At 49.4% G+C, this 26,771-nt stretch overlaps 1 protein-coding gene across 8 annotated transcripts in view; it reads left to right on the top strand.

The window, feature by feature from the left end:
• The window catches only part of TRRAP (transformation/transcription domain associated protein), a 2,065,012-nt gene that overhangs the window by 592,265 nt on the left and 1,445,976 nt on the right, over nt 1-26,771 (top strand). For 7 of the 8 annotated variants that reach the window (XM_069647248.1, XM_069647247.1, XM_069647244.1 and 4 more), the window contains exon 25: nt 25,925-26,122. In XM_069647248.1, the coding sequence (XP_069503349.1) occupies nt 25,925-26,122 (198 nt within the window). Of the gene's footprint in view, nt 1-25,924; nt 26,129-26,771 lie in introns of all 8 variants that reach the window. The other variant, XM_069647243.1, reaches the window with a different exon arrangement.

Genomic DNA, 26,771 nt, shown 5'->3' with positions numbered 1-26,771 from the left:
GGATCTGAATGTATTTTATGTGTATGTTGAGATGCGGGGGTGGGGGGGTGTTGGATGTGTGTCGGATGTTTGGATTTGAATGTATTTTGTGTGTATGTTGAGATGCGGGGGTGGGGGGGTGTTGGATGTGTGTGGGGGGTGGGGGTTTGGGTCTGTATGTTTGCATGTTTGAGAGTGTGCTGAGTTGGGGGGTGGGGGTTCGGGTCTGGTTGGGTGCTTGTGTGTGTGTGCTGATTTGGGGGGTGGGGGTTGGGGGTTTGGAGTTGGGGGGGTGGGGGGTTCGGGTCTGTATGGGTCCATGTTTGTGTGTGTGCTGAGTTGGGGGGTGGGGGTGGGGGTTCTGGTCTGTGTGCTGAGTTGGGGGTGGGGGTTTGGGTCTGTATGTTTGCATGTTTGTGCTGAGTTGGGGGGTGGGAGTTCGGGTCTGGTTGGGTGCGTGTGTGTGTGCTGATTTGGGGGGTGGGGTGTTCGGGTCTGGTTGGGTGCATGTTTGAGAGTGTGCTGAGTTGGGGGGTGGGGGTTCGGGTCTGGTTGGGTGCTTGTGTGTGTGTGCTGATTTGGGGGTGGGGGTTTGGAGTTGGGGGGGTGGGGGGTTCGGGTCTGTATGGGTGCATGTTTGTGTGTGTGCTGATTTGGGGGGTGGGGGTTTGGAGTTGGGGGGGGTGGGGGGTTCGGGTCTGTATGGGTGCATGTTTGAGAGTGTGCTGAGTTGGGGGTGGGGGGTTCGGGTCTGTATGGGTGCATGTTTGAGAGTGTGCTGAGTTGGGGGTTCGGGTCTGGTTGGGTGCGTGTGTGTGTGTGTGCTGATTTGGGGGGTGGGGGTTTGGAGTTGGGGGGGGTGGGGGGTTCGGGTCTGTATGGGTGCATGTTTGAGAGTGTGCTGAGTTGGGGGTGGGGGGTTCGGGTCTGTATGGGTGCATGTTTGAGAGTGTGCTGAGTTGGGGGGTGGGGGTTCGGGTCTGGTTGGGTGCGTGTGTGTGCTGATTTGGGGGGTGGGGGGTTCTGTATGGGTGCATGTTTGAGAGTGTGCTGAGTTGGGGGGTGGGGGTTCGGGTCTGGTTGGGTGCTTGTGTGTGTGCTGATTTAGGGGTGGGGGTTTGGAGTTGGGGGGGTGGGGGGTTCGGGTCTGTATGGGGTGCATGTTTGTGTGTGTGCTGAGTTGGGGGGGGTGGGGGGTTCGGAGTTGGGGGGGTGGGGGGGTTCGGGTCTGTATGGGTGCATGTTTGAGAGTGTGCTGAGTTGGGGGGTGGGGGTTCGGGTCTGGTTGGGTGCTTGTGTGTGCGCTGATTTGGGGGGTGGGGGTTTGGAGTTGGGGGGGGGGGGTTCGGGTCTGTATGGGTGCATGTTTGAGAGTGTGCTGAGTTGGGGGGTGGGGGTTCGGGTCTGGTTGGGTGCTTGTGTGTGTGTGCTGATTTGAGGGGTGGGGGTTTGGAGTTGGGGGGGTGGGGGGTTCGAGTCTGTATGGGTGCATGTTTGAGAGTGTGCTGAGTTGGGGGGTGGGGGTTCGGGTCTGGTTGGGTGCTTGTGTGTGTGTGCTGATTTGGGGGGTGGGGGTTTGGAGTTGGGGGGGTGGGGGGTTCGGGTCTGTATGGGTGCATGTTTGTGTGTGTGCGCTGAGTTGGGGGGTGGGGGTTCGGGTCTGGTTGGGTGCTTGTGTGTGTGCTGATTTGGGGGGTGGGGGTTTGGATTGGGGGGGGTGGGGGGTTTGGGTCTGTATGGGTGCATGTTTGAGAGTGTGCTGAGTTGAGGGGTGGGGGTTCGGGTCTGGTTGGGTGCTTGTGTGTGTGTGTGTGTGCTGATTTGGGGGGTGGGGGTTTGGAGTTGGGGGGGTGGGGGGTTCGGGTCTGTATGGGTGCATGTTTGTGTGTGTGTGCTGAGTTGGGGGGTGGGGTGGGCCAGGGTGAATAACATCAGAGACAACTGGCAGCCTTGTCTGGTGCCCTGTAGGATCACACAGGCAAGTGAAATGTGTTTGCCAGTGCGAACCCTGGCCACTGGCCGGATGTATAGCAACTGCACCCAGTGTGTAAATCCCGGGCCAAACCCAAATCGGCATCACCATGTAGCTCTGTTCCCATTTAGTGATGCTCTTTGGCATTCGCTGCAGTCCCCTAAAGATCATACTCCTAGGTCCAGAATTGTCCCTGGACATGGTATGATAGTAACAAATGTTTGCCCCCAACCCCCACTTACTATCCCCTCTCCCTCTCCAGCACTATCTGAAATGTCGTCAGGCCTAGTACGATAAAAGCTTGTTTTGTTCCTCTCCCTCCTTTCTCCTCCCCTCTCCCTCACCTTGTGTAATTCTCCGGCTCTACCAGAAATAAACTATCATAGCATATCATTAGATATGTTGGGCCGGAGTGTCAAGGGTCAGCAGTGGGTGTGGTTATTTGTACATTCCTAAAGCTTTCAAAATCGGCTGCAGACTTTTCTAGTAAGGTCCTGGATGATGTCTGCTCCTGTAATTTTGCAACTAAACCTCGATCAAGCGTTTGAGACCCATTGAGTGTGGGTAATTGTTACCTTTCTACAACCCCATCAAGCATTGTTCAGGGGGATAGAAGCACAAGCAGAAACTATTTCTCTGGCGCTCCTGCCAGTTTTGCATGCCCAGGAAGAAACTGAGAACAGTTTCTTTGTATGTTCACTAAAGTAATTGGTCATCCTGTGATAATTTCTTTCAAAAGCTCATAATTTGGCAACAGCTTGTGCTTTGAAATGTTATTTTTTTTTTAAAAAGTATGTCCTCAATTTCCACCTTAATCTCAAACATAGCAGGTTGATATGCTATGCAGCCCGCTATTCCTCAAAGTATCCATGAATAGGTGCATGAAAAGGTATGCTGGTAAGGCTATGTTCTTTATCTGATCTTGTTCTTTTGTCGCTTCTAGGATTCTCCAAAAAGTATATAATTTGTATATACTCTAGACTTGGACCGTCGTAGTGGGAGCATAACAGTGGATTTCGTATCTTTATCCAAAGATGTCCCTGCCAATGTTTAGTGCAGTAAAAAAAAGAAAGATTGACCAGGAGCACCGTCAATTTAAGGATGAGTGGACTGAGAAGTTTTTTTCATCGAGTCCAAACCTGATGTGTACTCGTGTCTCATTTGTCTCGAACGCATAGCAGTCCCCAAGGAATATAATATCCGCCGCCATTGTGAATCAAAACATTCACAATATAAGGATTTGCAGGGGGAAGCGAGAATTAAGAAAGCTGGGGAGCTAAAAACACAGCTGGCTAAGCAACAGGGTGTTTTTGCCCAGAAAAAAAAAGAATCAGAATGTGCCACCTTTGCGAGTCATAAGGTTGCTCGGCTTATTGCAAGGTCAGCACGTCCTTTCACAGATGGGGATTTCGTTAAAGACTGCGTGATGGAGATTTGCGAGGCAGTGTGTAAAGAAAAAAAAGATGTTTTTACAAATGTTCCCCTTTCACGTATGAGTATCCAGCGGCGTATTGTAGATATGGCTGACAATTGTTACAGCCAACTGAAAATGCAGTGTAAGGATGTCAAGTTCTTTTCAGCTTCCCTTGATGAGAGCACAGATGCAAGTGACACAGCCCAACTCTTAATTTTCATTCGGGGGGTCGGTAATCAATGCAAAGTATTTCAGGAACTGGCTTCCCTGGTATCTTTGCATGGCAGGACTACTGGTGCTGACATTTTTAATGCCTTTCAAAAAGTCATTGATGATTTAAATTTGCCATGGGATGCGTTGGTAGGCGTGACGACTGATGGGGCGCCAGCCATGGTTGGGGAGCAAAATGGGTTTATTGGCTGCTTGAAAAGGCACTTAGGCGAGAAGGCTGTCCATTTAAAAAATTATCACTGCATAATCCACCAGGAGGCATTATGTGCAAAACATTTGAAATTCACTCAAGTGATGGACTTTGTTGTGAAAACGGTTAATTTTGTCCGTGCACGCTCTTTAAATCACCGATTGTTTCAGGCGTTTCTAGAAGAGGTAAAGGCGGATTACGGTGATGTCCTATATCACACCGATGTTCGATGGCTTAGTCGTGGCAATGTGCTGAAGCGATTCTTTGCTTTACAGCACGAAATAAAAGCATTCCTTGATGAAAAGGGAATGGACACTTCTGTCATGCTAGATATTGACTGGGTAGCCGACTTTGCTTTTCTGACTGACCTGACAGGCCATTTCAATGATTTAAATTTACAGTTGCAAGGAAGCCAAAATCTCATATCGGATCTGTTTGAGGCAGTTTGTGCCTTTGAAATAAAGTTAAGGCTTCTGACAGCCCAACTGGAGAAAGGGATGCTGGCACACTACCCTGCATGTGCAGAGGTTTTCCCCCATGACAAGTATGGAGGGTGGTATCGGCATGTGAAGGTCCTGAAGGAACTGCAAAATGTTTTTGAGAATCGTTTCTTACAATTCAAATCCCAGCGAGCCTCTTTCAAACTTTTTGCAGACCCTTTCTCAGCTGATGTTGACAGTGTGCAACCTGAACTGCAACTGGAACTGATTGAACTTCAGTGCTGTAGTGCCCTCAAAAATAAGCACAGAGAGATGCCTTTATTAGTCTTCTATCAGTCTCTGGACACTGTGCAATTCCCCAATCTTTCACGGGAAGCATTAAAGATGGTTTCTATGTTTGGCAGTACTTACATTTGTGAGCAAGTTTTTTCACAAATGAAACTACATAAATCCAGCCTAAGGACAAGACTAACTGACCAACATCTCCATGCTATCCTGAGAGTAGGAACAACCTCACTGGAGCCCGAGATCCAGAAACTGACAGCTGAGAAACGCTGCAATGTTTCTCACTGATCAACTATGTCTGGTTCACTGTTTCATCCTGTATGATTTGGGGAAATGTATAGTACAACATGTACGTTTTAAATACAAATAAAATGGTACACCTCCAAAAAGATGTTTTTTCCAACTGCCATAGTGTTTGGTTGGGGATAAGGGGGCCATGGGGCATAGTGTTTGGTTGGGGGTGAGGGGGCCATGGAGCATAGTGTTTGGTTGGGGGTGAGGGACATGGGGCATAGTGTTTGGGTGGGGGTGAGGGGGCCATGGAGCATAGTGTTTGGTTGGGGGTGAGGGGGCCATGGAGCATAGTGTTTGGTTGGGGGTGAGGGACATGGGGCATAATGTTTGGTTGGATGTGAGGGGGCCATGGGGCATAATGTTTGGTTGGGGGTGAGGGAGCCATGGGGCATAGTGTTTGGTTGGGGGTGAGGGGGCCATGGAGCATAGTGTTTGGTTGGGGGTGAGGGACATGGGGCATAGTGTTTGGTTGGGGGTGAGGGGGCCATGGAGCATAGTGTTTGGTTGGGGGTGAGGGGGCCATGGAGCATAGTGTTTGGTTGGGGGTGAGGGGGCCATGGAGCATAGTGTTTGGTTGGGGGTGAGGGGGCCATGGAGCATAGTGTTTGGTTGGGGGTGAGGGGGCCATGGAGCATAGTGTTTGGTTGGGGGTGAGGGACATGGGGCATAATGTTTGGTTGGATGTGAGGGGGCCATGGGGCATAATGTTTGGTTGGGGGTGAGGGACATGGGGCATAGTGTTTGGTTGGGGGTGAGGGGGCCATGGAGCATAGTGTTTGGTTGGATGTGAGGGGGCCATGGGGCATAGTGTTTGGTTGGATGTGAGGGGGCCATGGGGCATAGTGTTTGGTTGGGGGTGAGGGACATGGGGCATAGTGTTTGGTTGGGAGTGAGGGACATGGGGCATAGTGTTTGGTTGGGAGTGAGGGACATGGGGCATAGTGTTTGGTTGGGGGTGAGGGTGCCATGGGGCATAGTGTTTGGTTGGATGTGAGGGGGCCATGGGGCATAGTGTTTGGTTGGGGGTGAGGGACATGGGGCATAGTGTTTGGTTGGGGGTGAGGGTGCCATGGGGCATAGTGTTTGGTTGGGGGTGAGGGACATGGGGCATAATGTTTGGTTGGGGGTGAGGGGGCCTTGGGGCATAGTGTTTGGTTGGGTGTGAGGGACATGGGGCATAGTGTTTGGTTGGGGGTGAGGGTGCCATGGGGCATAATGTTTGGTTGGGGGTGAGGGAGCCATGGGGCATAATGTTTGGTTGGGGGTGAGGGGGCCAAGGGGGCATAGTGTTTGGTTGGGGGTGAGGGACATGGGGCATAGTGTTGCACTCCAAGAGTGAACCCAATAATAAAGCTAAAACAGGCACAGTTGGGAGATGTTCATCTTTGGCTTTTTGAGGAAACCTGACTCAATGAAGGCCATACTCCTCTTGGGCAACCCAAATAGCTAACTGTAGCAGTCCAAAATGACGGCATGTCCAATCTAGGGTCAATAAAATATATATAAGTTAACTAAACATGCGAGATACAATAACTAAATAGAAATAAATTATAACAATGGAAAATGTGTAGTACAAAATGTAAGTTTGAAATGCAAAAAAAAATCGTTACCCCTCAAAAACATTATTTTTCCATGTGTTTAGTAGAAATTGGGGGTTTAAAAAGCCTCCTGCCACGCCCCGCCTACAGCCCCGCCCACATTTACTTTTCGGCCCACTATAGCCCTCATGTAAGGTACTTTCGGCCCTCTGTCAAAATCAGTTGTGCACCCCTGCTGTAGATTCAAGAACACAAACTGGTGTCCCTCTCCCTGGTTAAACCTAACCAGCCTTTAGAATGGTATCCAGGTGTCTTATGAGTTAATTGGTCCTACCAATTCACAGGAAGAAGCTGTCCTTGAAGGAGCTTCTCTGTCGAATGGAGTTTGGCAATTCGGACCTGCAGCCAGGGCTTCACCGGGCAAACCAACGGTCCAGGAGTTGCAGCAGCCATCCTCTTCCAGCTCGTCTTCGGTTCTTTCGTTCCAGTGGTCTACTCTGCCTTCCAGTCCATGAGACTCTCCTTTTATACAGTTTTCTCCCTTTCATTCCAGACTAGCTGTCACTCACCCAGCAGGGTGGCTGTCCTTGCCGCACAGTCAGCCAGCCAATCATGCCAGAGTGCATTTGGGTCTTTCGGGCAACCTCCCTCACTTCCTGCCCACCCCAGACACTCGGGCGTCAAGGGCGGACTTCAGTCCTGAAGCCTGCCAAAGGCACACGAACAAAGGGACCAAACCTGGTTTGGCGTGCAGAGACAAACACTATACGGAAATTCCAAAAAGAAATGGCGAAAAAAGTAGACCAGAACCCGTTTAGACAAAGGCGCAGATTAAGTCGCCATCTTGAAAAACATGGCGCCTGTGATTTTTAGCCACCGGTGTTCGCAGTCGGGAAAAATCATGGTAGTTCTTTGTAAAACCACTGCCACCAGCCTTTTCAATAGGAAAGGGTAGCATTTGACTGCTACATGAGTGTTTAGACACGGGATACTATGTAACCCCTCCAGCACTCCATTGAAGATGTTGTGTGCTGGGTCTATGAATTTGGAAAGACTAGTAAAGCCAATTTCACTTTACATTCTCTGGGAAACTGTAGTTTGTCCCAGCAAAGGTATTTAAACCTTTGGGAAGTCTAGAAGACATCCCTGTGTCACTGCACTGACGGTGCTGTGTAACACACATGAAAAGATGATGCCTATGGAGTTATCTAAAACTCCATAATCGGAGAACACAAATGTAAAACACACATCAAAATACATGAAAGAGTGGGAAAAAAGGATCACACTCTTTCCAGGTAAAATAATCAAGTCCTCAAAATCCAGAAAAGTTGCTGGGGGTCTCTAAGGTGAAGGGAATTAGCAAACTTTGGAGAATTCTCCCTAACGGTTACTAATACTCAACCTAGTGTGAATTCTACTATACCCATGGTCCTTCACACGTCAAGGTCCCTCTGATTGTTTTTTCCCACCATCGTGGTTGGTCGATAGCAGAGTTCTTCTGCCTAACGTCTTTGATTAGACCAAGTTTAATTTGAAACGTTATTGCTATTCTTTCAACAATCGCCTGCCGCACTACCAATTGTTTTGGCAGCCTTCGACGGATGGCTACATAGTCGACGACGCTGAGCTGCCTTGACGAACAACTGAGGCGTACACAGGCCTCAGCCATTCACAGTAGGGATAGTGGGGGGGGGGGAATCATACACTTTGGAACCTTTTAGAGAATGCCTCTTCTGGCACCTTACCTTCCCTTTTATCGCCACACAGCCCTTTACACTAGCCATGAAGAAAATATTTAAATGTTGCCCTTCCTGCAACAGGAAATACCTCTGGAAAGACACCCACATGGCGTGCAATCACGGTCTGCTAACTTGCTAAGGGATCACCCTCAGAGAAACTGCAAGTCCTGCAGTCTTTTCCGCCCATAAACCCAACAGATCATTGAACCAAATGCTGGGCCGCCCCCACCATGCAGGCTGATGTCTCCATAGACTTGGCGGTAAAAATCTAGTGACAGCAGCATCAATGTCCTTAGTGATGTTGAAGGCGATCAGGGTTCGATGGAATTCCACGTGCGAGACACCGGCTCCAATCAGTAGGCCAGCGGTCCTGTGACGGAGAAATCTCCTGGAAGCTCAGGCGTGCAAACATCACGCCACACTAAACACACACTCCTCGGCCGACCGCGTTGTTAGGGAGCATTCTCAGAAATGTGTTAATTCCCTCTACCTTAGAGACCCCCAGCAACTTTGCTGGATTTTGAGGACTTGATATTTTTTAACCTGGAGAGAGTGAGACCTTTTTTCCCACTCCCTCATGTATTTTAATGTGATTTCCGAGTTTTGTATTTCTTTTTCTTGTGGAGTCTGACAAACTCCATAGGCATCATCTTTAACATTGTGTCACACAGCACCCTCAGTGCAGTGGCACAGGGTAGTCTTTCAGATTACCCAAAGGTTTAAATACCTTCTCTGGGATAAACTACTATTTCCCAGAGCAGTAAAGTGAAATTGACTTTACTTACATTTGTAACTTTCTAGACCTAGCACACACTATCTTACAATAGGGTGCGGGAGGGGTTTTTGTCTAGTTCTCATGTATCATTTTTTATGTTACCCTTTCCTCACTGAATGGCTGGTGGCAGTGGTTTCATTTGAACTACCGTGGTGTGCATTTACTACGGGCTGCGTTCGCAGCTGCAGTAAAGCACCCAATGGTGCCATTTTTGTCATAGTGGTCCGGTCTTCTTTTTTCGCCATTTCTTTGTGGAAAGGTCCTCCTTGAGATTTACTCTGCGCGCCAAACCAGATTTGGTCCCATTGTTCGCTTTGCCTTTGGCGGGGTTCACGAGTGAAGCCCGCCTCTGGCTCCAGGGTGTCTGGGGTAGGCAGGAAGTGAGGTAGGTGCCCGAAACTCCCTGTGCTTAGTCTCCTAGGAGACCCAAATGCACTCTGTAGTGATTGGCCGTATGACTGTCCGGCAAGGACAGCCACCCTGCTGGGTGACTTACAGCTAGGCTGGAATGAATGGGAGAGAACTGAATAAAAGGAAAGGCTATTGGCTTGAAAGGCAGTCGACCACTGGACGAAGCAACCAAAGAAGACCTTGAAGAGGACGCCTGCTGTATCTCCTGGACCGTTGGTTTGCCCGGTGAAGCCCTGCTGCTGTGCTGAAACTCCAAAATTGTAACGACAAAGAATCCCCTGCAAGTACGACTTCTTCCCTTGAGTTGGTGGGACTAATCAACTCCAAAGTAAGCCACCTGGACATCCTTCTCGGAGCTGGTTGAATTTCCACAGAGTTGCTGCTGTAAACCGTAAAGCCAAGGAGAGGAACACCAGATCGTGTGTGTTGCTTTTAAGCTGGCCTAGAGCTTCAGGAAGATCCTCTGTATTCCCAGGAAGCAGGACTGACCGGGTCTGAGCGCCCTCAACAGAGTGCAGGACCCCAGAAGCAAGGAAAGTCCATTTCGACAGCCAGGAACTGCAGTGTTGCTATTTGGGGTAGACGCGAGGAACTGAAACACTGAACAGCCACTGATTTGAAGATTTCCAGTTGCAAGAGGTGACCGTCGCATTGCAGTGCAGGAGTCCCCAGAAGTCCTCCCTCTTGTCCCCAAGACTGAGGCCCAGGAACAGTGAGATCTGCAGAGCTGCACAGGAACAGAAGTCATCTGCTGCGCTTATTCTTCAATTCAAAGGTACTGTAAAAAGTCTAAGAGAACTTACCTCTTGCTGTAGAGTTGCTTGCATCTTCTACCACTCAAACGTCTAACAGCTTGTGGCCCTACATTTGATTCTTCTTTTATTCAAAGACTTCTAAAACATTGTGCAAAGACTTTTCTACTTACCTACAAGAAGTGCTTCATCCTATATGACTTTTGCCCATTGATTTTGGCCTAGCCTGTTATACTTGATTACTCTGCCTTGGGGATCCAAAAGTATTTGCTTGCCTAACAATATTTGTGGTCTCTTGTTCTAATAATCTTTTCCTTTTACCAAAATATAACAGTATTCTTAATGCCAACAGTAAGATATGAATATCCCCAGCACCCTAGCTATTGAAGTCATCTGAGGGTGTAGGTTGTGTCTGTGGGCCATCCCAAAAGGGTCTTTACTGATTTAGAAACTAAGAGTGTACAGTATTGAAGTGTATTTGTGTGTTACTATTATATTGCTGTCATGATGCCTACCCCCGGGGACCCAGACCAAGTCCAGCAACCCCGGCATCAAGTTATCCCAAGCAAGCCCAACAACCCCTGCTAGGGGCTATTTGGGTGCAGTCCTGGCGTCTATGGCGCCAGGCTCATATGGAGAGTCAGTCCTGGCGCCATAGGCGCCAGGCTCATAGATTAAAACTTACCTGATGCAGACCATGCTGCAAACTTACCTGATGCAGACCATGCTGCAAGAGCTCCAAGCCAAAAGAGGCTTGGAGGGGACTACTTTACCTAGGGACTATTTTTTTACTCGGTGGGGCTGGACAGGAATACTTACCTGGGACTACTTTGGAGGCTATTTAAACCACGCCCGAAGAGCAGCACACGCTTCGCGTTATTCTGCATCCAGTAGCGTAACGCTCACCGTGCCTGCAAGTCTGCATCCAGTCTTCTGCCACGCCCGCCTCGAGTCTGGAGCTCCTAGAAAAAGGGAGAAAGAAGGAGAAAAGGTTAGAACAAGAGCTATACCTTTTGATCCTTACCTGAATTCCCGATCCATCGCGCCTTCGAGCTGGATGAAAGAAGTTATTTTATGCGCGTCGCCTCGCCTGCTGCAGCGCCACGCTGAACTCACCGGCCTTCGCAGCATCTTCACATTCCACTGCATCCTTCTGCATGTTCCCGGCGCACTCCGGCACCTAAGGGGAAGACAAGAACAGCAAGGTAAGCCAAGGGAATACACAGAGGCAATATTAGTTACCCCCCATAGACTTACCTGATTTTACCACCGGGGGTACTATTCCTCTTCATGGGTCGGCACAGCTTCCACTGCATCTTCGTCGAACCCTGGCCCCTAAGGGGAAACAAAAGGACAGCAAGGTGTAACAAAGGGACAAACAAGGGGAAACCTCCTCACCACAATAGACTTACCTGATTTTACCGCCAGAGGCATTATTCCCCAAGACTTCATACTTTCTCTCAGGGCCTGAATAAGGGAGAAAGCAACAGGTTACATATTGACATTATTTTATCGAACTGTGTTGGATAATACAAATCCTTACCTGAATATTACCGGTTGCCACGAGGAACTCTTCGCTAGGGTTAAGCTGCAACCTGCAAGGAATCGGACAAGAGTGAAAGTCAGACATTTGAACTCTTACGAACTACATACTTACGGCGTCTTGCTGGGAATCTGAGTCAATATTGTTCTGGAACTCACCAATTCCTTCGAGCGAGTGAAGTAACTGGTTATCTACGCGCCCCTGCGCTCAATGCAGGATGGAGAGCTCATATTTGCAAACCATCAGGTGACACTATTAGAGGGGACATCAAAGGTGATCAGTAGGGAGAACAGCGGGAGTGGGGTGGGGTTTTAACGCTCAACCCCACGGGTGGTTAATTCCCTTTCTCCATTTGCAGAAGAATTTTCCTACGGGCCAAGCAAACAAAGCTAGGTGGACCAGTCCAGTCCAGTCCATCATCTCGGCACTACGCATCACATTGGTGGAGACCGCAGATGTCCAGTTTAGATCGACGCCCCTGTAGGAGCCAGGTGAGCGTAACAATTGCTCCCTTCTGAAGAAGGCTTATTGTAACTGACTGATAAATACATTAATAAGTGTTTATTCAAGAAACCTTGAGTGTAAGGGTTTATTTGAATACTTGTCACTGTGAATCTCTGTGTAACTCCCCTACAGCTCACATTAACCCCTCTTGAGATAAGCCTGGCTGCTCAACACGCTAACAAAACTGTGTAGTACAAGTTTATACCAAAGGTTGGGTTTCCTGTACCTGTAGTCAGAGTTGTTTGTAGTGTTGCCAGAGGGTACTGCATGCAAACTTTGCCTAGCAACTGGGCATTTTTATTAGGGTTGGCTTCTTTAAAGAACTTTTGTCTGACAGAGGCAGCAACTTTATGCCCAAATACATGCAGGCCATGTGGAAGGAATGTGGAGTGTCCTATATCTTTTCATCAGCTTATACACAGTCAAATGGCCTTGTTCACCAATTCAATAAACCTCCCAAAAGTATGTTTAGAGCTCTTAAGGAGCTCCAGAGGAGAAAGTGGGATCTCCTGATGCCATGCTTGCTTTTCGCCTACAGACACTCAAGAAGGGGTTGCTTCAGCCCCTTTCAACTTCTATTTGGTCACCCGCTCAGGGGACCCCTTGCTATAGTCAGGAAAGGATGGGAGAGGTCCACTACTCCCGTCACTACAAATGTAGTGGACTATGTGCTTGGTTTGAGTAAGAGGATAGCCTTGCTGATGGCTCAGGCCAATGACAAGCTGAAGGCTGCTCAAGCTTTGGTCCAGCATTAGTGTGACCAGAAGGCTTCACTTGTTCATTTTACTCCATGCTAAGAAATCCTAATCATGAACCCTATACGGACTAGACAAACCTAAAAGGTGTTCCCGTTGCATACAATGTAAGTGTAGTTAAAAACGCGCATTCGGCATGCAGACATGCAACCAAGACTAAATTTTCTAATTCATAGTGTAGGTAATATTAATATTAAATTCATGATACAACATATGGTACAGAAAATGGACCATAGAAACCCCCGCTCACTATAGAGTATAGTATGTATTTCTTACCTACCTTAAAGGCATACCACCAAGGGTTCGAACTTTTGGTGTTCGAACCTTTGGGGGTATGCATTTTTGGAGATTTTGATAGGTCGGACCTTTAGATTCAGACATTTCTTCCAATTCCAATCCTTCAGGCTTTTCACGGAAGTGAAAGGGAACTGGCGCCGCAGAGACACAAATTGTCTTAGAAGGTAAGTAGGGTTTGGTTATGTTGGGGGTGTGGGTGGGGTGTAGTGTGTTGTGGGTGGGGGGTGTATGTATGTTGGGTTTTGAAATGTATGTCCGCATGGGAAATGTACAAACCTTTTGTGGTGCGTACTTTTCCCATGCAAACTTTCCCGTTGCTGACTTTTCCGTGACGAAAAATCACTTGGATCCAAGGCATTCCCTTTGTCAGACCCATGTTCTCAAGGCACCTGACTACAAGCGACAATTCTTGGTGCAGAGAGATGCCTTTGACACTGGGTTAGGAGCAAGACTATCACAGCTAAATAACAAATGTGAGGAAATTCTTATGTGTTACATCAGTGAACAGTTTAGGGACAGAGAGGTCAAGTGGCACATTCTGGAGAAGATATGTTTTCTCTTGTGCGGATCCTTGGGAAGCTGATGTCCTACCTCCATGGGACTCGCTTTACTCTGTATACTGACCCTTGGCCTTTAAAGGGGTTGATGGACATTAAGGGAGTGAATCCAAAGTTGCTCATGTGTTCCCATAGTGTACAAGGCTTGGCCTTCACTTTTGAGCATAGGCCAGGTGCTCAACATTGCAATGATGATGGGCTGTTCAACTGGGATAACCGAATGGTATCGGAGACCCATCCAGGGATGTACTAGTTCCCCCTGTCCCTATTGTGGGTGGGGCGAGTGTCAGGAAAGTTTTCTCTTGGAGAAACCTTTCCTCCATTTTCTTTGTACCCCCAAACTTTTTGCTTTTGTTTTTACACAATGTTCTGACTTCAGCTTCACCCCACTGGCCTTTTGCTAATTTGTTATGGGGAAACTGACTAGTCCTTCAGACTGTAGGTACTGGGAAACTGTTTCCCTTTTTCTTTTTACATATCTATTTTGGGTAACTAGTTTCTTGTTGCACACAGCACCTTACAGTGCAGTGCAATAGGAATACTGTTGTATCACCCTAGACTACACTCGAGGATGTTTTGGTTACGTTTAAATGTGCCTAAAGACAAACTGGTGGCAGCAGTTACTTTTTCACTATTTGTACAGTCTTTTATTTTAGCCCTCTCGCCTTTACCTTGTTTGGCTACTAACTGTGGCTAGTTTCCTAACATGGCTGTAATATGAGATTTTTTGCTTGTTCTTCGGCCGTTTTGTCTTGTAGCCTTCTTCCTGCGATGCCAGGCCAGGAAATTCCTTTTATGGCCACATATTTGCCGGGGAAAACTGTTGTTTTCGCAGGCTGGTGCAGGCAATGTGTGTTGGGAGCCAGGAAGTGGGTTGGGACTGGCTGGTCCCAATACACAAACTGGTTTCTGTATGTTTAGAGTGCATGCATGAGTTTCACCAACAGTGGTCCCTGATTGGACCACTGCTAGGGTGTGTGAGGGTCAGATCTTTCATTGGTGGGCTGGGTTTTTTGTGTTCAGCTGAGTTTTTCCATAAGAGTAGTCCTGCAGCTATTCCCCAGAGATCTGAAGAGAAGCCAGTGTACCGCATAGCCACGAAGACTTCGGAAGACACGTGGACCGATCTTGAGAAGACCTGGCAACAAACTTTTGCTGTATCTGGCTGCTGATCTTCGAAGACCCTGGTTGGTGCTTCGACTCTTTGGAGTGGTGGGAACAACTATGCTCAGCGTCTTCTTGATGCCCTACTTTTTGGAGTCTGTGAAAGCATTCCTGGGCCATCGAGTGGACTGAAATGGTAGAAGCGCTGCCGTTCAGTGTTTTGACTCGAAACTTAGGTGGTCTTCAGCTTGTCCTGTAAGTAGCCTCTGTGCAAAACCTTGGCGTTCCAGCATTCAAGGGTCCCGAGATCTAAGGCTTTCTTTCATCTGTGATACCGGCAGTCGCTGTGCTTTAGTGAAAGCTGCTGAAACTGGCTTTCCCACATCTACTCGAGGATCCAGAAGAGTCCTGCACCAGTGTCTTTGTTCCATGGGAAGAGGTTGCACACAGCCCCTGGACACGACCACAACTCTTCTTGTACCCAAAGCTCCTGAGCTTCTTCGACCCGAACCACCGGTGGGAAAGCTGACCTCTGGTGACCCTCCAATAACCTGCCAAGTCTGAGATAAAATAGGAGTACAGGGGTAAGTTATAACGGTACTTGCCTGTACCCCTGTCTCATCCTTTAAAAGTTTGAGAACATTTAAATAGTTTTGTAACTTTTCGCTTTGGAAAAACGTGTCGACTCAAGCCCTCCAAAAGCTAGAAACAGGTTTTACTCACCTGTGACCATCTTCATTTATCTTTTGGGACCTTCTTCACATCCACAGGACCCTCCTTCTAACTTTGTCCCACTCACTAAAACTATTGGAAACTTTGTGGAATTTAGGGCACAAGGCCCCATACAACTTAGGGCTGGACTTAAGAAGTTTGGGTTGTTATTCCTGTGGACTGTTGGTGTTATATCTAGTTACCTTCCATTTCAGGCGTTTTGGGGGAGAGGAGAGTGAACTGATTATTTTACACCAACTCACTGTGATTGTATATATGTATTTTACTATTATTGTTGTGTGATTATTACCTGTTCATAGTCATTTTCATAGTGTGTTCTTTGGCCATGAATAAATATCGTTTTTTTTGTACTTGTCTAAGTGCAATCCTTGATTAGTCATTGTGGACCCCTGACCACGCTCACTTTATTCTGAGACTTAGCCTTGCGCAATCTCCATGCTAACTTGATTGGTTTGGCTACATCTCCCAGGGTTCCCCTGTTCACTATAACTAGTGTGGCATTCTAAACATCTGACCACAAGGCGAGAGTTTAGAAATCCACTCTACCTCCAGCTTGTCTTTAGGTGTTAGGCAAGATTGCATGCAGTACTCGTTTGATGCACTACAACAACCCTGAACTCCTGGCAATAGGAACCCAACCTTTGGTGTAAGTCTGTACTACACAGGTTGGTAGCGTGTTGAGCAGCCAGGCGTATCTCAAGAGGGTTCAATGTGAGCTGTAGGGGAGTTACACAGAGATTCACAGGGACAAGTATTCAAATAAACTCTTACACACAAGGTTTCTTGATTAAACACTTACTAATTTATCAGTCAGTAAGAATAAGCCTTCTTCAGTAGGGCAATATAACAGTAACACTCAAATACAGTTCAGAAATACACACTCTTAAGAATTCTAAATCAGTAAGTACCCATTTGGGATGGCCCACAGACACTACCTACACCCTCAGGTGACTTCAATTGTTAGGGTGCTGGGGTCATTAATATATCACTGTTGCATTGAGAATCAGTTTTTGGAATATGTCAACAGAAAAAAAAATATTAGAACAAAACAAGAGATCACACAAATATTCTGAAGCAGGTAAGTACTTTTGGTAACCCCAATGCAAAGTTAGTTAACCCCTTCCTGGAAGGAAGATGCAAAACCTAAGCAGAGGAGAGAAGTCATTCAGGGAGCTTAGGCCATCCAATGTTAAGTTAGCAAAAGTCAAGGTGAACTGAAGCACTTCTTGCAGGTAAGTAAAAGTCTTATACAATGTTTTAGAAGTCTTTGTAGAATAAGAAGAAATTCAAAGTAGGGCCACAAGCCGATTAGACTTGTGAGGTAAAGAAGCTGTTGGCAACTCTACAGAGGCAACAGAGACAAGTCTCCAATGAGGACAATCAAGGTGGCACAACAAGAGGTACGTTCTGTCAGACTTTACAATACCTTTAGGTTGAAGAAAAAAGTGCAGCAGATGACTTCTGTTCCTGTGCAGCTTTGCAGATCCCTGTGCTCCTGGGCCTCAGTCGTGGGGACAAGAGCGAGGACTTCTGGGGTCTCCTGCACTACAATGGGACGGTCACCGCTCACAACCGGCAATCTTCAAACAAGTGGCACTTCGGTGTTTCAGCTCCTCGCGTCTACCGCAAATAGCAACACTGTGGTTCCTGGCTGTCGAGATGGGCTTTCCTTGCATCTGGGGTCCCGCACTCTGTTGAGGGGGCTCAGGCTCGGTCAGTCCTGCTTCCTGGGAGTCCGGAGGATCTTCCTGGAGCTCTTTGCCAGCTTAAAAGCAACACACACACAATCTGGTGTTCCTCTCCCTGGCTATTTGGTTCCAGCAGCAACTGCAGTGGAATTTCAACCAGCTCCGAGAGGATGTCCAGGTGGCTTACTTTGGAGTTGATTTGTCCCACCAACTCAAAGGGAGAAGTCGTCCTTGCAGGGGCTTCTCTGTCGATACAAATTTGGAGTTTTAGCACATCAGCAGGGCTTCACTGGGCAAATCAACGGTCCAGGAGTTGCAGTAATCGTCCTCTTCAAGTTCTTCTTTGGATTCCTTCGTCCAGTGGTCGACTATGCCTTCCAAGCCAAAAAGTCTCACCATTTATGCAGATTTCTCCCATTCATTCCAGCCTAGCTGTCAGTCACCCAGCAGGGTGGCTGTCCTTGCCGAACAATCACCAAAGAGGCATTCTGTTCTCCTAGGAGACTAAGCACAGGGAGTTTCGGGCACCTCTCTCGCTTCCTGCCCCCCCCAGACACCCTGGAACCAGAGGCGGGCTTCACTCGTGAATCCCGCCAAAGGAAAAATGAACAAAGGGACCAAACCTGGTTTGATGCGCAGAGTAAATCTCAAGAAGGAACTTTCCACAAAGAAATGGTGAAAAAAGACAACCGGGGTGCTTTACTGCAGCTCCGAACGCAGCCCGCGGTAAATGCACATCACAGTAGTTAAAAGTAAACCACTGCCACCAGCCATTCAGTGAGGAAAGGGTAACATAAAATTGTTACATGAAAAGTTAGCCAAAGGGGATACGAAGTAACCCCTCGAGCACCCTTTTGTAGGATAGTGTATGCTGGGTCTAGAAAGTTGCAATTGTAAGCAAAGTCAATTTCGCTTCACTGCTCTTGGAAACTGTAGTTTATCCCAGAGAAGGTATTTAAACCTTTGGGGAATCTGAACGAATTCCCTGTGCAACTGCACTGAAGGTGCTGGGTGACGCAATGTAAAAGATGATGCCTAAGGAGTTTGTCAGACTCCACAAACAAAAAGAAACAGTGTTAAATAATCACTTTAAAAATACATGAGAGAGTGGGGAAAAAGGGTTTCACTCTCTCCAGGTTAAAAATTCAAGTCCTCAAAATCCAGCAAAGTTGCTGGGGTTCTCTAAGATAGAGAGGAATTGGAACATTTCTGGAACATTTCTGAGACGTCTCCCTAACATTAGGCATACCATACAGGTACAAAGTCAAAATGGATACATAGTTTCCCAGTACTGATAGTCTGAAGGAATGATCAGTTTCTCCAGCATGGGGTATGGCATGGATTCACATGCTCATGAATATTCCCTGTTGTCAGGCGGGGAATCCTCGGTAAAGAAAAAATCAGTATCCGTTTAGTTTCTGATCTGTGTTTCTTAGTAGTAACCAATGACTGATCTCTGGGTCATACTGCCCCCAGCCAATGACTGCCCTCTACCTAAGCCCCTCTCATGGCAGCCATCCTCAGATTTTTACCGCACGTTCAAGTGTTGGGAGTCCTCGTGTATTAGCTCTCGAGCTTTTACTGCGTTTTCACGCTTTTTCAGGAGAATTTTCTCATTTTTTTCGGTTAATCGAGCCTCAAGCTCCACCGTTTCTATTTCCGATAACGGGGACCCGTTTCGGAATTCTTCTACGCCCCTCAAGGGGGAAGTTTTCATCGAGTTACGCTTCTTGGAGGATTCCAGAACATCTGTGGCCTTCCTTAAGGAACATGGCCCAGGACAAGGGAAGCTCGACGCCCGGATCCAAGCTGTTCAGGAGCTGCCCAGGATGCGGATTGCAAAATGTTTTCAAGGAGAACGAGCATTCGAGATGTCTCTACTGCCTTCATGAGGACAAGACGCACGTGGAGAAGGACTGTGCGTTCTGCAAGAACCTTCGGAACGGACCAAGCAAGATCGTCGTTCCAACCTCGCCGCCTGGCTGGAGAAGGGCACAGCAGGTGAGAAGGCGAAGAAAAAGTCTGAGCGGTCTTCGAAGTCATGTGAGGGCGCCCCGGCGACGGGAGCCCAACAGAAGGCCAAGCGCTGCAAGTCCGCGGGCACAGGGAGCGCCGAAAGGTCGGGCTCCTCGGCTGCCAGGCAGGGCGCGACTTCCCCGGCACCATCAACCACGAGCCAGCGCTCTGGTTCGGGGAAGAGGAAGTCTGAGAACCCGGGTAAGCTTCTGGAGAGGCCCCGGTCCATCTCGAAGGGAGCCGAGGGGGAGCGAGGCGATGACCCTCCCCCCCAAAGCGAAGGCCCAGGACGCACATAAGGTGGTGAGGGCCTTGATCCACCCGGCAAAGGCCTCTTTCGAGGTTGTCGCAGCGGCCCTGGCGAAGCCGGCAGAGGCTACGCCAGTGGAGGTGGCCTCGGGGCCCAGAGTTTCCCTGCCGCCACGGAGGGAATCCTCTTTCCAGACCATCATTAAGACCCCCGTGCAGACCCCGGCGGGAAAAGGGGGGGGGCGGTGGCCATTATGGACTCGGATTCAGCCTCCGAGGAGGATCCGGTGGAAACCGTGAAAGGCCTCAACAAGAGGTTCATAGGCCTCAATGAGAGGTTCGATCCCAGGGGACGGTTCCCGCTGATGTGATCGAAGATGGCGACGACGAGGGCCCAGTGGAGCAGCCATCCTGTCCGTCGCAGCCATTACCCAAGCCCCAGGATAGCTCGTTGGCCATTTTGTTGGCGATCCAATCCTTATGTACTGAGATAAGGATGAGGTTACCACGTACCCCGACGGAGGATCCAGAACCAGGCCCGTCAGGAAGCCCTCCGAACAAGCGGAGGAGAGTCCATCCCGCTCCGCCCTTCGTGCCCACGAGGCCTGTGGACCCCTCAGCCCCCCTCGCCGGACCCTAGAGAGGATACGGCGACGGATACAGCGGCGGGGACGGACGACGGCGGCGATGACACAACGGACATCCCGTCATCACCCCGCCCTCGGGCTTCTCCGCCCGACGAGTTGCTCGACGGCATCTGGGACGAGGGGCTGGCTATCCTCAAGAACCCTTCCACGACACCCGCCAAGTGGGACAGGTACGAGAAGAAGTACCGGGTCCCCGATGCCGCCCCCTTGTGCCTCAGGGCCCAGTCCACGCCGGACTCTGTCGTCTCGCCAGCGGCCAAGAAGAAAGCAGCGGGTGCGGCGGCTTCAACTTCCACTTCCCCGCCGGACAGCGAGGGCAAGAAGTTGGACTCGATGGGACGACGAGTCATCTCGTCGGCGGCAACGACAATTAAGGCGGCCAATGCCTTAGCGATTGTGGCCCGTTACGACATCGAGCTTTGGTTCAAGATATCTCCTTTGCTAGACTTCCTACCGGACGACAAGAGGGCGGAGGCCCTACAGATTCTGCAGGAAGGAGAGGTGGCGTCGGAACACGCCATAACGGTGGCAACGGACATTGCTGATACCGGATTTCACCAACTGGGTAACAGGGTTTGCCTCCGACGACGAGGATGGCTCAAGGCGACAGACTTTCGCCAGGACGTCCAGACCAGAGTTTTGGACATGCTGTTCGATGGCAACAACCTGTTTGGAAAGACGGTGGATGAGTCCCTCCAGGCCATCAAGACAGACACGGAAACAGCCCGAGCCCTAGGAGTCCTTCAGCAACGGCGGCCCTTTTGGAGCTCTGGAGGCAGACGGGGAGCCTCCAAGGGATCCAGCGGTGGCTCTTCTACTTACAGCCAGGCGGCCCGCTCCTCGTCCCAGGAGGCCTACAGAGGCCGCGGCAAGCAAGGAGGGTCTTGCCGCCATCGGCAAGTAGGCCAAGGCGGCAAGGCCTCTTCCAAGCAGGACTGAACCGGCCTTTGCGTCGGGCCCCCACCGAAGCACCCCGGTGGGAGGCCGGCTGACGAAGTTCGTCAGCGTGTGGGAGTCCATCTCCACCAAACCGTTGGGTGCTGGACACCCTGGCCCGCGGACACTCGCTGGAATTTCAAAAGAAGTGTCCTTGCATTCCTCCTGTGGCCAGGAAGGAGAATCACATCCCTCAACTGCTGTTGGAGGTAAGGGCGATGCTCAGGGGGCCATCGAGCTCGTCCCCAAGAGGCTCCGGGGCTCCGGAGTATACTCAAGATACTTCCTCGTCCGAAAGAAGACGGGCGGTTGGCGCCCCATCCTGGACCTACGTCGGTTGAACAAGTACATCAAGGCACAGAAATTCCGGATGGTCACCCCCCAGCACATGCTGGGACAGCTGGAGGAGGGCGACTTCCTATCGTCACTGGACATGGAGGATGCTTACTTCCACATCCCCATTCTAAAAGGTCACAGAAAGTTCCTCAGATTCGTAGTCCAGGGGCGTCACTACCAATTCAGAGCCTTGCCGTTCGGATTAAAGTCGGCACCCAGGGTGTTCACCAAGTGCCTTGCACCAGTGGCGGCGTGGCTGCGCCTGCAAGGAATCCACGTCTACCCCTACCTGGACGACTGGCTAATCCGTGCAAGGTCAAGAGAACTCGCCGTCGAACACACAGCGAGGACCGTCCGCCTGCTCACGGAGCTGGGATTCGCCATCAACTACCCCAAATCCCATCTGGTCCCGTCGCAGGTGGCACTGTTTCTGGGAGCGAAGCTCGATACAGTGAAGCGATTGGCATCTCCGTCGGAAGAAAGGACGAAGGCCATTTTGGGCAAGGTGCAGCACCTGTTAGCCACAGGGGTGGCCAGAGTGAGGTCCATCAAGTCCCTCTTCGGGATGATGTCCTCGTGCATCTACCTTGTGCCCCTTTGCAGACTTCGGATGCATCCGATACAAGAGTTCCTCGACCCTCGCTGGATTCAAGCGGCGGTCTGCTTCGAAGACAGGATCCCGCTCGACGATGAGTTCCGTCGGGCGATTCTATGGTGGGGTGCCCGTGCGCACCTCTAGGCAGGCATGGACTTTCAGGCCCCAGCGTATCAGGAGACGGTAACGACGGACGCCTCCCTGGAAGGAAGGGGGGCCCACACCGGAGATCTCCACGCAAGAGGCCTCTGGCTCCCGGAGGAGAGGTCTCTTCACATCAACATCCTGGAGCTACGAGCCGTGTTCTGGGCGCTCAAATCGTTCCTTCCGTCCCTCAAGGACAAAGTGGTGAGGATCTTCACCGACAACACCACCACGATGTTCTACATCCGGAAGCAGGGAGGCACCAGATCCCCAGCCCTATCCGAGGACCAGGATCTCTGGCACTGGGCCATCGCCCAGGGGATGTTTCCGTTTCCCTTCCACCTGGCAGGAATAAAAAACACCATCGCCGACTCACTCAGCAGGGAGCTCCGCTCGTGCCACGAGTGAGAACTACGCCAGGACCAGGTGGATCGACTCTTTCAACGATGGGGCAAACCCCAGATCGACCTGTTTGCGACGGCGACGAACTCCAAGTGCCAGAGGTTCGCCAGCAGGTTCGCCCAGCCGAGGAGCATGGGTGATGCTTTCTCGTTCTCCTGGGACGGCCTGTTCCTGTACGCGTTCCCTCCCTTGCCGTTGCTGCTCCGTCTCATCAACCAGCTCAAGAGGTCCAGGTGCAGGATGATCCTCGTCGCACCGGCGTGGCCGAGACCGATCTGGTTCCCGGACCTTCTGGACTTGTCAGCGTCCCCACCTATCAAGCTGGCGACGGATATGGATCTTCTCTCCAGAGAAGGAGGCGCCATTCTCCATCACGACCCGGTGTCGCTGAACTTGCAGGCTTGGCTCCTGCAGCACTAGAGTTTGGAGGATACGATATCCCGGCTGACTGCATCGAGGTTCTTGCAAAAGCCAGGGCGTCCTCAACTCTCAAATGTTATGGACATAAGTGGAAGAGGTTCTCTGTCTGGTGCCGTGCACAGAAGATTAACCCTCTGCGGATTACGGCCCCTCAAGGATTTTTGTACCTACTGTCGCTGGCCAAAGCTGGACTGGCTCACGCCTCCATCAAAATACATCTGGCTGCCATTTCCCAATACACCAGAACTACAGGACGGGCGTCCTTGTGGTCTCATCGCCTGGTGAAGGAATTTATGAAGGGACTATTCCGATCGTTCCCACCGGTGAAGGCCCCCGCCCCGGCGTGGGAGCGCAACGTGGTGCTGACCAGGCTCATGGGGGCCCCATTCGAGCCTATGCACTCTGCGCCGTTGAAGTTCCTGTCGTGGAAGACAGCATTTCTTGTGGCCATCGCCTCCGCACGAGGAGTGGGAGAGATCCAGGCCCTATCTTGCAAGCCTCCATACTTGACTTTCCACGATACGAGGGTGGTGCTGAGGACGCACCCCTCCTTTTATGCCCAAGGTGCCGTCGGACTTCCACCTCAACGAGCCCTTGGTGTTGGCAGTTTTCTTCCCTTCGACTCCGGCCGAGAGGACTTTGCACTCGCTGGATGTGGCTAGAGCGCTGAAGTTCTACGTGGACCGCACAAAGAGTTTTCGGAAGATATCACAGCTGTTTGTGAACTTTGGACCTGTGAATCAAGGGAAGGCTCTCTTGAATGCTTCCATTTCCAGATGGCTCTCCGGCTGCATCATGCACTGTCACCGGTTGGCAAACCGACCGCTGCCCGGCCGTCCGAGATCCCATTCGACCAGAGCGATCGCTGCTACCACGGCGTTCCTGTCTGGTGTGCCCTTCTGGACATCTGCAGGGCTGCTACGTGGAGGTCGACGCACACCTTCACGAGATTCCACTGCGTCGATCGGGACTCCAGGGAGGAGTCCAGGGTCGGCCAAGCAGTGCTGCGCAACCTGTTCGCCTAAGGTGAGCCTGGTGACGAGGTAAGAGATGCTTAATGTTGAGCTGTTGTATTGCTTAATGTTGAGCCTGTTGCCACCTCCCGGGGTTGTGCATGTGTATACTGCTATGTATTCTTATATTCATGAGAATGTGAATCCATGCCAGACCCCATGCTGGAGAAGGAACAAGTTACTTACCTGTAACTGTTGTTCTCCAGCATGGGTCTGGCATGGATTCACATGCGAACCCTCCCTCCTTCCCCTCTGCGGCTCTTCACTTGGTCATACTGCCACTTTACGTGCTACCAAATCTGAGGATGGCTGCCAGGGGAGGGGTTTAGGTAGAGGGCAGTCATTGGCTGGGGGCAGTATGACCCAGAGATCAGTGATTGGTTACTACTAAGAAAGACAGATCAGAAACGAAACTGATACTGATTTTTTCTTTACCGAGGATTTCCGGCCTGACGCCGGGGAATATTCATGAGCATGTGAATCCATGCCAGACCCATGCTGGAGAACAACAGTTACAGGTAAGTAACTTGTTCCTTCACCATAATAAAATTAGCAAAAGGCCAGGGAAGTCACTTCTCTGTAAATGGTCAGGACATGTTCAAAAACACTGTCTTTGGGGGGATGGGGGGTTCATAGAATATGGAGGAAAGGTTGCCACAAGAGACCGATTTCCTAATGTGATAGTGAGGTGTGGGGAATGTAAGTGAAGAGAGTGAAAGTGAAGGCGTTAGAAAGGGGAGATGGGTGTAGAAGCCAGAGGTTGGAGAAAAGGATGGAGGAATAGTAGGAGAGGAGGGAGGATTAGAGTCAAGAATCGGAGGGGGAGATAGGTACAGGGAAGAGAGGGAGAGTAAATAGAAAGGTGTGGAAGACTGTAAGAGCGGTAACAGGGAGGGAGAGTAGAGAGAAGAGTGTCAAAGATGGGAGGAGGAGTTGGGTGAGAGTAGAGGAGAAGGTGGAGATGTGTTAGAAGGGAGTAGTAGGGGAACGAGAGGAGTAGGCATGTGGGAGAGAAATAGAGGGAAGAAAGAACATAAGTGTGAAAGAGAGATTGTGACAAGGCAAATCGTAATGCTCATTGCCTTGGGAACAACTAAGTTGGGTTCCAGTAGTGATTCCTGGAGGCAGTCGGATATAGAAGGCTACAGTCTCTTGGCCATCACTGTAAGCCCAGTTAAGTACTACGTAGTTGGAATTTCCTGGCATTAGTACTAACTTTACATGCAGGGAAGTCTGGGCTAGAGTTGAGGGAGCCGTGGAAGGTTGAGGATTACCCTAGGGTCTCCCATTAGTCTGACCCTCCTGCTGTACATTTTGAATCCAGTTGTGAGCATTAATAATACATCCTTGAACTTATCTGAACGAGTTGTGCAATTCTTGAGAGACCACCTGTGACATAAACCTTACACTTTTAAATGAGGGACAGGGTCCCCTTGCAAAAACGTTTTTTGTGTATTAATTTACCACTTTGATTAGGATTGTGTGGGTAGAAGGTATAATGAAGCCATCCACACTGTAAAGTGATAGACCTCTTTTTATGTATGTGTCTGCATGATACATTGTATATAAAACTGCTCAATCTTTCACTACTGAAAATGTTTGTTCGCTTGTGTATGTAAATAAGTGTCTGTGATGTTGTAGGGTATCCACCTTTGTTCTAAATTGTCTGGTGTTGTAAGTTGCACAGCTGGTAACATTGTGACTGATGAGTGGGTAGGTGTCCATATGTGGCAGTCGCAAAAAGATTGGATGCTATATGCACAATGTGATTTCGAATGTGTAACTCTGGGATCCATGCAGCAGGGCAGTTGATGGAGCATTCTCTGTGTATTAACTGCCTGTTGAAATGATTGCCTTTTTAATCACGTTTATGTAGTACACTTGATGTGTGAACAGTTACTAAGTGCAGCGTTGAAAGGAACATGCAGGAACTAGTGTTACATGATATCTTTTTTTTAAATTTCAGGCTTGCCAGCTTCCTCTGTTTTCTTACATTGTTGAACGGCTATGTGCTTGCTGTTATGAACAAGCATGGTATGCTAAGTTGGGCGGTGTAGTGTCAATTAAATTTCTAATGGAGCGGCTTCCACTGATTTGGGTCCTTCAGAACCAGCAGACCTTCCTCAAGGCACTCCTCTTCGTCATGATGGACCTAACTGGAGAGGTACTTGTATGTATTATCTGAATCCTAAAACAATCTTCTTTTTATTCTTTATTTGCTCATGTTCTGCTAACTCAGTCCACATGGTAGTGTGAGGCTTGAGTCAGCGACGACAAAGCCACAAAAAGCTATTTTCTTTCTTTGGAGATTTACACATGCTCCGATATTCTGAGATGTTGCCAGTTAAGGAAATGTATTGATTCGTGTGTTGCATAGGTATTGCATTCTGTGTCCAGCCAATTACCTTTCTCCAAAATCCCATTTCACAAAGGAACCTAAGATTATTTGTTGAGGTAAAAATATTGCCAACTTTACAACATTGTCAATTCACTTCCGGTTTTGAGACTTGTATGGAAGGTATTTAGTTAGATTGAAATCTGGCTGTAACCACTTTAAACATGGTGATTGTTAAATCTGTGAATCTGAACTCCTAATGTGGTTAATTTAACCATTTTTGGTTAACTAGGAGGAGATGCTCTGTTTAAAAAGCTTGTTGTCTGGGACATTTGCTGCCTTTTCATCTCCCTGACCTGACATGTAAGACACATCTATGCAGAAATTTTGGGAAAGAAGTCTTGCCTGCTTTCCTCCAATTATATCTGGTTGGCTCATCTATTTGAGTTTTGGGGTTCCTGTTGGAGTGTGGCAGCCC

The sequence above is a fragment of the Ambystoma mexicanum genome, chromosome 2q (assembly GCF_040938575.1).
Source record: "Ambystoma mexicanum isolate Mex_15411 chromosome 2q, UKY_AmexF1_1, whole genome shotgun sequence".
Taxonomy (NCBI): domain Eukaryota; kingdom Metazoa; phylum Chordata; class Amphibia; order Caudata; family Ambystomatidae; genus Ambystoma; species Ambystoma mexicanum.
The sequence above is the reverse complement of the archived record's forward strand: the minus strand, read 5'-3'. Positions and strand labels throughout refer to the sequence as shown.